Here is an 11,664-nt window from a genome sequence, read left to right on the forward strand (position 1 = left end):
ATACATAGACAAAACAAAGTGTCCCTAGTATGCCTCTACTTGACTAGCTCGTTAATCAAAGATGGTTAAGTTTCCTGACCATAAACATGTGTTGTCATTTGATGAACGGGGTCACATCATTAGGAGAATGATGGGATGGACACGACCCATCCGTTAGCTTAGCATAATTATTGTTAAGATTTATTGTTGTTGCTTTCTTCATGACTTATACATGTTCCTTTGACTATGAGATTATGCAACTCCCGAATACCGGAGGAACACCTTGTGTGCTGTCAAACGTCACAACGTAACTGGGTGATTATAAAGATGCTCTATAGGTGTCTCCAAAGGTGTTTGTTAGGTTGGCATAGATCGAGATTAGGATTTGTCACTCCGAGTATCGGTGAGGTATCTGTGGGCCCTCTCGGTAATGCACATCACTATAAGCCTTGCAAGCAATGTGACTAATGAGTTAGTTATGTGATGATGCATTACGGAATGAGTAAAGAGACTTGCCGGTAACGAGATTGAACTAGGTATGATGATACCGACGATCGAATCTCGGGCAAGTAACATACCGATGACAAAGGGAATAACGTATGTTGTTATTGCGGTTTGACCGATAAAGATCTTCGTAGAATATGTAGGAACCAATAGGAGCATCCAGGTTCCGCTACTGATTATTGACCGGAGATGTGTCTCGGTCATGTCTACATAGTTCTCGAACCCGTAGGGTTCGCAGGCTTAATGTTCGATGACGATTTGTATTATGAGTTATGTGTTTTTGTGACCGAATATTGTTCGGAGTCCCAGATGAGATTACTGACATGGCGAGGAGTCTCGAAATGGTCGAGAGGCAAAGATTGATATATTGGACGATGATATTCGGACACCGGTATGGTTCGGGTATATTTTGGAGTACCGAGGGGTTACCGGAACCCTCCATGGAAATACTGGGCCTACATGGGCCTTAGGGGAGAGAGAGGGGAGCCTGCAAGGGGTGGCGCGCGCCCCCCTCCAAGGGAGTCCGAATTGGATAAGGAGAAGGGGGCGCGGCCCCCTTTCCCTCTCCCTCTCCTTCCTTTTCCCCCTTCGATGAGAAAGGAAAAGGGGGGGCGAATCCTACTAGGAGTGGAGTCCTAGTAGGACTCCCCCCCTTGGAGCACCCCCTTGGTGGTCGGCCTCCTCCTCCCCTCCTTTATATACGGGGGCAGGGGGAACCCCATAGCACAACAGTTATTCTCTTAGCAATGTGCGGTGCCCCCCTCCAAAGTTTACTCCTCCGGTCATAGCGTCGTACTGCTTAGGCGAAGCCCTACGCGGATCACATCATCAACACCGTCACCATGCCGTCATGCTCACGAAACTCTCCCTCGACCCTCTACTGGATCAAGAGCTCGAGGGACGTTATTGTGCTGAATGTGTGCTGAACACGGAGGTGCTATACGTTCGGTACTTGGATCGGTTGGATCGTGAAGACGTTTGACTACATCAACCGCGTTAACCTAACGCTTCCGCTTTCGGTCTATGAGGGTACGTGGACACACTCTCCCCGTCTCGTTGTTATGCATCTCCTAGATAGATCTTGCGTGAGCGTATGATTTTTTTTTTGAAATTGCATGCTACGTTCCCCTACATAGAGATGGAGATTCGGATGCATGCACTCCTCTTCTAGTTGTATTTCACCCATTTAGTCATGTCATGTCACTTAATCACATGGTCCATGCACCTACTATCTGACATGAAACCCACCACACACTTCTGCTTTTTTCTTGTGATTTCAAAGTTTGGAATCATTTTATCTTATGTACCAAAAGCCCGATTTAACTTTTGTTTGCATATTTGTATTCCTAGTGGCGGGGACTTCTAAACAAGATCACTCTTGGATATATTTTGATATTTTTAAATTTTTGATTTTTGAAACATGATGAAACCATACGAAAGATGGTGAAACTCCATAAAACATGGTCTGAAACTTATGATATTATGCGAAACTTGTTTCATGTAAATGTTGTAGTATGATGGGTTTTATATTCTATGTTTCATCCAGTTTCAAAATTTGTATTAAAAAATATGGAAATATATTCATGATTGATCTTGTTTGAAAGATCTCCTTACCAAGACCCCGAATATGTTAACAGGATAGAAAACAAAAAAAATCTCGGATGCGCACGAGTGTGCGTATCATTCATTAAATAAGAAAGGGGAGAGACACCCCAGGTCCACTGTTACATGATTTATTTACATGCAAATTTTATCCCACACCACCTAAGATTCCTAGTACAGACTACTCACTGACGTCCCACTCTACAAGGTCTACATCAAACCCTTGAGCATCACCCTTAAGTAATCCAGCCTTCACCCAAAGCTTGCCCTCGTCACGGATCCGTTGGATGATACATGGTACTGATGGTGTCACCCCGTTGAATATAATATCATTCTGATGCTTCCATATCATCCACAGCCCGAGAAGGCACTTGGCCCTAGTTGCTTTTCGGTTGGTTGAGCTTTCTTCTTGCCTGCTACACCATTGCCCTTGGTTCTTGATTGCCAGCCAAGCAAAGAAACGACATCGTAGGGGTGCTTTGGATTGCCAAGTGAACGATGCGATTGTGGACACCTCCCGACCCATAAACCTGGTCGCATATGTCGAACGGGCCGAGAAGTTCCCGTGCTTTTCCCAAGCCCATATGACTAAATCCTCAATCCTAGCTGTTAACTGTATATCTGCAATCTGCGGCCACAAATTGAGGAATTGTTCCAACGCTTCCTGTGTTAAGTTAGGGCCGATGTCCACAGTCTAGTTGTTGTCTCTAAGTGCATCCGAAACCAACTTGGTTTGCCTAATTCTTTTCGGTATTCGTTCGTAGATTGCCGGAGCGAGTTCACCAATTCTGAAGCCATCAATCCATCTATATTCCCATAATAGAGTGGAATTTCCATCCCCAACCACATTCTGCGCCGCTGCCTGCACCAGCGCGCGTGACTCCGGCGGGACAACAATCGAGAATTCCGTCCAAGCCCTTCCTTTGTCGAATAGCTGCAGCCATGGCCAGCGCGCCTACAGCGCCTTGTTCATCCAGTGCAGGTTTGGCAGCCCCAGTCCATCTGCCCACTTGGGTGTACAGACCACATCCCACGCGACAGAGCAGCTCCCGCCTCTGGCCTCCTTCTTCCTGCACCACAAAAACCCTCTACATATCTTACTAGCGCCGACAGGACCCTCGCTGGCTAATCCAGAGCCACCATTGAGTGCACGGGAATAGCTCGTAGCACGGATTGGATAAGAAGTAGTCTGCCGCTCTTTGGTAACATGGCCGCCTTCCAGAGTGGGAGGCAATCCGCCACCCGGTCCACCAAGCCTTGTAGCCAAGATATTTGCACAGGGACGTCGTATTCGCGTAGCCAAGAGAGGTGGATACCAACTCCATCTCCTCCTAAGAGCACCAAATCGGCAAGGCTGCACTCTTACTCATGTTCACGACTAGGCTCGACGCTTGACCAAACAATCAAATATTTCTCTACACGTGCTTGTCTCCAACTCATTTGGCTTGAAGAATACCCTCCATCCCAAAATTTTCATTCAAAAGATTTGTGGTTTTAAAATTCCCCACCCAACTTAAAATGCATGGGTTAGTATGAGAAGAGAAAGAATCTAGGATAGAACCATACGGTGTAATCGTACAAAGTTGAGTCACTTATTTTGGGACGGAGGGAGTTGTACCTAAAAACACTATGCATGCATGGGAGATCCTGTGCACGGTAGAAATACCATTCTCCTAGCGCTGACCTTCGATGAATACCAATCCAACATCTCGGCCGAGCTCCCGGCGATGTAGGGGCATCTCGAGGTGGTTGGGGTCACTCCAGCTGCTGCCTTGACGTCCTCCCTTGCGGTGGCAATGGGGACGGAGTCAGGGTGTGTAGTTGACTACGATACAACTCCAGCAACCAAGCGTGGCTCCAACAGCGCTGGTCGCCATGCCAAGAAGACGGCAGGCAGGAAGCCGGCCAACAAGCAAGCTACATCTGAGGCGGCGGTGGCGGTGGTGGCGACACTTGGAGGAGCGTTGGGGGCGGCGTTGGGAATGTCCGAGGCGGGCAGCAAGGCCAGGCGCTCTAAAGCGACACCGGTGGTGCAGCGGGCTCACAGCGTTCGGGCCAAGGCCAAGCTGGGTGAGCTGTCCTCCTTGGAGAGCGCCAAGCAACGTCTCGCTGACAAGAACCTAGAATCATCAGGTAACCCCTTTCCCTCTTATCGTATCTTGAACGCTTTTTCGGATGAGCATCTTGCTAGTATCTTAGACGATAGCAGTGTGGCGATTAGTTCTCCTTATGGGGATATAATTTCATTGGTGCGTGCTAGGGAAGAAGCGCAGGCTATGCTCGCGGCTGCGGCTGCTCATTGCGCTGATAAAAACCAATTGGCCCTCGTACCAGTAGAGGATGGTGGCGAGGCGGGACCCGCTGAGGGGACAGAGACTAGGGAGGCCTCTGATCTACCTTCTTCCAGCCGGAATCCGGCACGGAAGCGAGTGGCGAAAGCGGTGACCTCCAGGGGGTGCGCCTGCGAAACCGGATTGTTTAGATGCACTACATGTTTTGGAATATACGTAGTTGTGGCCACGGAGGGCGGCGTACCCAACTCAAGGAGTATATGGCCAAGGAGCAGATCGATGTGGTAGCACTCTAGGAAACGATTAAAATGGATTTCTCGTTCTGAGACCTTCTTGTGTTTGATCCCTTGCAATGTTTTGTTTGGCACTAGGTTCCCTCGATGGGCCACTCGGGCGGCATTTTGATGGGCTATAATCGTGATGTATGTGATGTATTGCAATGGGATGTGGGTGTATTTTTTCTTGCGGCTATCATACAACATCGTGCCTCGGGTAAATCGTGGGTGGTAGTGTGCGTGTACGGACCTGCTGATCACTCATGTTCGGCGGATTTCTTGCTCGAGCTTACCAATTTGGTTGGGGCCAAAAGAGCTAACAACTTACCACTGATGGTGGGTGGCGATTTCAATTTAATCCATTCGGGGGTGGACAAGAACAATGCCAACATTGACTGGACTCGGGTGTCCATGTTCAATAATGCCATTGCGGCAGCGGCATTGCGTTAGGCTGCTCGGACAGGGGCTAGATACACTTGGACCAACAAGCAATTGCAGCCGGTCCGGAGCGTGTTAGACCGGGTTTTTGTACTCCCGAGTGGGAGGTTCTCTTCCCCTTGTGCACGCTTGTTGCTGAAACGCGTATTGGCTCCGATCACATTCCGTTGACATTTCCTCGGGGGAGGATCACATTAGACGTAGCTCTAGATTCTACTTCAAGACAGTGTGGTTCGAATCCAAGGGGTTTGCGCAGATGGTCGTTGATCGCTGGCTTTCGATCCGCGCCCAGCTCGGGCTGCAACACGGACCGGCAGAGTGCTGGACCGTGGTGGCTAGTAAACACCGGGCTTTCCTGCGTGTGTGGGGTGCGGACCACGGCAGTGAAACCAAAAAGGAGCGTGCTACGATGGTTGAGGCAATAGCTGCGCTGGATTTGGAGTCAGTTCGCCGACCTTTCTCGAAGGGGGAATGGGCACATAGATATGATCTAGAAAACAAAGTCATTGCTATTCTTCATGCGGAGGAGGAATATTAGCGACGTAGGGGCAGACTCAAGTGAGTTACTAAAGGAGACGCAAACACCGGTTACTTCCATGCTTTCGCTAACGGAAGAAAGCGTAAAAGTACTATTCTGCGTCTGCAGTCTGATACTGGTATCCTGTTAACCAACAAACACATAGTGGCTCACATCTATGAGTTTTTCATCGGCCTTTTGGGGGCGGGCAAGGAAAAAAGCTCTTAGCCTCCGTGAGGACCTGTGGGACCCATCTGAATGGGTATCGCAGGAGGAGAATGAAGGGCTCGTTCTCTCTTTCCTACCGGAGGAAATCGATAAAGCTCTGCACAATATGAAAACCGACACGGCTCATGGGCCGGATGGCTGGCCGGTGGAATTTTTCAAAAAGTTTTGGCCGCATCTCAAGCATCTTTTCTACAATATCGTGAACGGTTTCGCGTTAGGTACGATAGACCTGTCGTGGCTTAACTACGGGGCTATTAGTTTGATCCCTAAAGTGAAAGGGGCCGATGACATCAAACTTTTTAGGCCGATCACTCTGAGCAATGTTCCTTTCAAGATCTGCGCGAAAGCCTATGCCTCGCACTTGGCTCCGGTGGCTCAACGGGTGATTAACCATAGTCAGACCGGTTTCCTCAAACACCGTAACATTCTCGAAGGCCCCTTAGCGCTTCTAGAAATTGTTCATGAGCTTAAACGCACCAAGTCACGAGGCGTGCTTCTCAAGTTGGACTTTGAGAAAGCCTACGATCGCGTGAACTGGGAGTTCGTGCGTGAGGTCCTCATCAAGAAGGGTTTTGATGCGGGTTTCGTCCACCGAATCATGCACCTCGTGTGTAGTGGGCACACGGTGGTTACCATTAATGGTACAACGGGTGATTTCTTCCGCAACAAACGTGGCCTTTGGCAGGGAGACCCGAGCTCGTCACTGATCTTCAATTTTGTTGCGGATGCCCTAGCGGCATTGATTAACAAAGCCAGGGCAGCGGGGCACATTAGAGGGCTAATCCCCCACCTCATCCCTGGTGGTGTCACTCATCTACAATACGTAGATGACACGATGCTTCTGTTCGAACCTGACGACCATAGTATCGCCTCGATTAAGCTTTTGCTACTCGCTTTTGAGATCTTGTCGGGGCTTAAGATCAATTTTCTCAAAAGCGAAGTGATCACCATTGGGATTGGGGATCATGAAAGTAGATGGATTGCCAATATGCTCAATTGCAAGATTGGGAAATTTCCGATCAAATACCTAGGACTCCCGATTTCGCACAAGAATCTGACCATAGCCGAATGGGAGCCGCTTTATGGCAAAGTCGCTAATCGGGTTAGCCCGTGGCGAGGGAGGTTTATGTCATCGACAGCTAGGCTGATCTTGACCAACTCTAGCCTGTCCTCCCTTCCTCTTTTTATAATGGGGGTGTTTCTTCTTGCGGATGGAGTTCATGCCAAGCTTGACACTCAGCGTTCCCGGTTCTTTTGGGAAGGAACTGGGACGAAACACAAATACCATTTGGTGAAATGGGCCACGGTTTGCAGACCAAAAAAGTTCGGTGGTTTGGGGATCACGAACTCTAAACTCATGAATGTTGCCCTGCTCACCAAATGGTGGTGGCGCCTTGCCCAAAATGAGACGGGACTATGGGCGGATATCCTTCGGGCAAAATATTTCCCGGACGGAAATCTTTTCAAGGCTAAGCCTAAGGGATCACCATTTTGGAACGGGATCCAAGCGGTGAGACCGGCCTTTACGATGGGTGCCCAGTTTACCGTCAACGAGATTTTGGCTAGACTGTTGGAGGGTCAAGCTCCGTTGTGGCAATCCCACCCGGAGCTTTATCAACTGGCCACTGACACTAACATTATGGTCGCCGATGCCCTATGAGTGCACCCGTCGGCGATCTCCTTCTTCAGGACGCTGGAGGCAGGCGAGGCTGCTTCTTGGAACGCACTCATGGCTGGCCTCGAGGGGAGGACTCTCAGCCAGGAAAATGACGCTATCACGTGGAAGCTCACGGCTTCCCGGAAATTTTCGGTCAAATCCTTATATGAGAAGTTGACGGAGGGGAATGTACTTGACATGGCTAGGGGGGCTATGGAAGGCTGGCATTCCCCTCAAGATCAAGATTTTTATGTGGCAAATGTTCCGTAATCGTCTTCCAACCTCTGATAATGTGGCCAAACGGAACGGGCCGGCGAACGGGACTTGCGCCATTTGTGGCCTCGAGGAAGACGTTGACCATGTTTTCTTCAGGTGCTGTTTAGCTAGATTTGCGTGGAGCGCGGTTAGAGATACCTTTAAGCAGAATTGGAACCCGCAAACTAGCGACGATCTAATCAACTTGCTGGCGGCACAGAGGGGTGCCAATGCGAGGGTGGTGTGGCATAGCGTAGGGGCGCTGTTATGGTCGATTTGGACGGTGCGGAACAAAATTACCATTGAACACAAGTACCTTGCACATCCAGCTGATATCCTTTTCAAATGCCACATTTTCTTATAGGCTTGGGCACCATTGGGGAAGCAGCGTGACGAGGGCCGCATGACCGAGATTATGGAGCAGATCAAGCTATGCATGGTGAAATCAAGACAACAAGGACAGCAAGCTTGAGGCCCTGTTTGGTTCGGCTGTGGATTTCTAAAAGCAGCTGTGAAAAATCTGTTGTGGAAAAACAGCTGTGGAAAATCTGATGTGAAAAAGATGTAGATCATTTGGCAAACCAGCCGATACAGCTTTATCAGATTTGGCCCGCAGCGGAATCAGATTTTGGAAAGCACGTCCTGGGCTGCTTCCGCTTTTGGTGTAGATTTTTACAGCGGATTTCTGGAATCGAATTCTGCTGGGTTCGCCCTTTGGTTCAGATTCTGCTGCGCGGCAGCGGAATCCGTCGATAAAAACTGAACCAAACAGGGCCGGAGTCTTTTGCGTTTACCTCTGCTTTACCGCGCGTTTATGTTTATACTTATCTATCTAGCTGGAATTCTATCTTTGCCGGGACGTTGAGCCCGCGGAACTTATGTCTTTATGGTTTGTAAGGTTGGAACTTTGTGTGGATGTTGCCTTGGAGCTTTATTAATTTAAAGTCGGACGCTTTGTGCGTCTTCCTTCCAAAAAAAAAGAACATTGCAAGCATAAATATAGAAAATAGATCCTCATATATATAAACCTCATATCTAATAAATACTGTACTATTATATATATATATATATATATATATATATATATATATATATATATATATATATATATATATATAATTCTAATGCTTCTTGAAATATCCTGACGTCCTTCCAGCGAGACTCCATGCAGCTGGAGTCGTGGTTCTGCGCGTACACACCGAACTTGAAGAAGTGAGAGTTGCCCCCGCGTCCGTGGACATGCAGCTTCTGCTCGCCGTCGATGTACACGGTGAGTGTTGACGCCTCGACGTCGTGGACCACGTTCAGCCGGAACCATCTGTCATAGATGGCGTCCTCGACGACCTGCCGGTCATAGTACCGCAGCGCGCCATCGTAGACGTGCAGCATGAGCGTGGTGGCCGTCTCGCCGGCGCCGAACACCTGCATGATAGACACCCCTGTGGTGCCGGAGGGGACGTACCCGTAGCCCTCGAACTGCCACACGCCGGAGCTGTAGTCGTACCCCTGCAAGCAGAAGAAGATCAGTAAGATCACTAAATCTTAATCACACCCAAATGGAGTACATAGCAATGACTTGTAATTACTTACTGCCATCCTGATCTCAGTTCTTGGGCTGGTATGGCTCTGCCGGGCATGGGGCTTGTCGGAGGCGAGCACCCAGAGCTTCCGCACACTGCCGTCGAAGCTGTAGCGCGCGCCGCTCGCCTCGTCGTAGGGGCGCTGCAGCACAAAGTTGCCCTCGTCGAGCCTCACCGACGTGAACCCATAGGTCGGGTCGGCCGCTCTCGGTGCCCGTGCGCCCCTGGCTACAACGCATGACCACGACGCCAAGAAGACAATCAGAGATACACTAATCCAAGAGAGAGAGAGCAAGGAGCCATTGGTGCTACGTGTGTGGCTTCTGCTTTGTCTCCTTGAATTATCTCTCAATGCAGAGACTTGTGATGATGGGATCGATGGGTGTGGGTGTAATCAAGTTCGCTGTGGTTTATATAGGCTCTGGCGATTTATCAGTATATACTTCATGTTCGAAGTTGCAGAATTGACAGCTTAATTAAATAGCGCTCTTGATTTTACACGCAGAGGATACGTTGGATACATGCAGCTTGAGTTGTTCCCTTTTACTAGTGCATACGAGGTGACTAGGTAGGGTGAACAGGCGGCGACTAACATTGACGGCACGCTGTTATTTTCGTGTTACTGACGGTAATTCAGAAGGGGAAAGCGATGTATTGATCCCTCCTACGCGGTGATAGATCTACTGCGCGCGTGTCCTGGCGAACACGGCAGTTCAATTTGGGACGACGGCAAGGAGTTAAACAATGGAGAAATTATTTTCTGTTCAAGCGAGGGTATGCTTGAATTTTTACTTTTACCAGGTAATTGGAACTCACCTTTTTTGCTGGGATATTTTTAACTCACTAGCACGCTGAAGAAGCTACCGTGAGGACAAATAATTTATAGACACCGAGCCCCTCCATTTCTATCTTTTTTTCCGAATCCAATATATAGACACGTTTCGTTGTGATTGTTCACTCATTTCAATCCGTACCTAGGCTATATTGAAATATTCAAAACATCTTATACTTGTGTGTAGAAATTGTAGGATGCTAATATTGTATTATATTGTTGTATTGACCGAGCCCAGATGCGGGGTATATATGGAGTACAATATGAGCGAGAGATTAGGAGCAGAGGGCAAGTTGTACATGATTTAATCCTATTATATCTTTAACTTGAACATAATTATACTTCTTACATTCCCCCTCAGTCATAGCAGGAGTGAAACAGACGATTGCAACTGAATTTGAAGTCTTGTGCTTCCGTCGTCTTCTCCATCGTGTCAGTATCAACTATGTCTTTGTTGGGTCGGTACTTTAGGCGGTGACTCTATCCCCTTTTGATGCCTTCCTTCTATGGAAAGCTGAAGTGCTCTTATCGGCTCGTTTTCGCATGTCGTCAGCTTATTATACACTGAAGGGCCCTCTTTGGCTTCAGCTAGGCCGACGGGGTCATAGTACTGATTTCTTTGATTTGGGGCATACATTTTCATATTTTATTTTTTATAAAAAATAATATTAAAAAAGCATGCATTTGTTGGTAAAGACTCAAGGAGAAGAACATTCTTGGGGATATCTTTGTGTTATCCACACCTCTCCAACAAAGATTACCACCCATGTCATGGGTGGAAACTTTGGGATAAATCTTGGTCTCCTACTTTGTGCTTGCTTCTGTTTTGTGCTTTTAATTTCAAGTTTGTTTTGTGCCAGCTTGCTCCTTATTTATCTTGTTGCCACCAATATTATTGTGTAGGGTGATTCCCTTAGTCGCATTTAGAGTACCTACAATTTCACAATCAGCAGTGGGGGCGCCAAAAAGACCTTTTAACTAGAGTCTGCAACTGATGGTTAGAATTTATGAAAACTCCACTGGTGATGGGTCTTTATTTGTGCACTCCCCTAATAGTATTGTGGACCATGTCGGCTAAACGGTTAAGCCCGTCACTGGTGCTCTGACCTCTACTAAAGTGCAGCCCATTTCATCTCGTCACTAGTTTATTTATCCCAACCCACTAAGCTCACCAGCCTAGGAAGTATATAAAGGTATACCTAACCCTAACCCCCTCATTCCTCTTTCTTCCATCGCCTGCCGCCAACCCTCTCCTTCATAACCGGGCTACCACATATGCCTCTCCCCAACTCCCTTTCTCGAACCACCACTCACCGATGAGCCGCCCCACTGCACACCCCTCAGTCATCGGTGCCGACTCCCAGGCCTTCCCTACAGCCACAAAACTGCTACTCTCCCTCCCCCCACTGTGCGCCTCTTGCTCCTCCATCGCAGTGCACCACTCTCCTCCTTCGTCGATTCCAAGATCTGGTATTTGATTCTTAAAATAAAGATATTATTTTGTTT

At 48.2% G+C, this 11,664-nt stretch overlaps 1 protein-coding gene across 1 annotated transcript; it reads right to left on the reverse strand.

Annotated features, from left to right (window-relative positions):
* Positions 1-7,448: 7,448 nt before the first annotated feature.
* Positions 7,449-11,587, reverse strand: LOC119333350 (citrate-binding protein-like). Its single transcript, XM_037606274.1, has 4 exons — positions 11,473-11,587; positions 9,337-9,554; positions 8,875-9,252; positions 7,449-7,712 (listed from the first exon to the last, which is right to left on the reverse strand). Exons 1-4 carry the CDS (start codon positions 11,585-11,587, stop codon positions 7,449-7,451), a joined length of 975 nt encoding a protein of 324 aa, XP_037462171.1.
* Positions 11,588-11,664: the final 77 nt, after the last annotated feature.

This window comes from Triticum dicoccoides, chromosome 7A, assembly GCF_002162155.2.
Source record: "Triticum dicoccoides isolate Atlit2015 ecotype Zavitan chromosome 7A, WEW_v2.0, whole genome shotgun sequence".
Classification (NCBI taxonomy): Eukaryota; Viridiplantae; Streptophyta; class Magnoliopsida; order Poales; family Poaceae; genus Triticum; species Triticum dicoccoides.

Bases quoted from the DNA above. Each gene is read 5' to 3' on its own strand.
- LOC119333350 (XM_037606274.1), bottom strand. From the start codon at position 11,587: ATGGAGGAGCAAGAGGCGCACAGTGGGGGGAGGGAGAGTAGCAGTTTT. The intron at 9,253-9,336 runs GTAAGTAATTAC...TTCTGCTTGCAG, and splicing joins GAACTGAGATCAGGATGGCA to GGGTACGACTACAGCTCCGG. The intron at 7,713-8,874 runs GCATTAGAATTA...GGGGAATGCCAG, and splicing joins ACGTCAGGATATTTCAAGAA to CCTTCCATAGCCCCCCTAGC.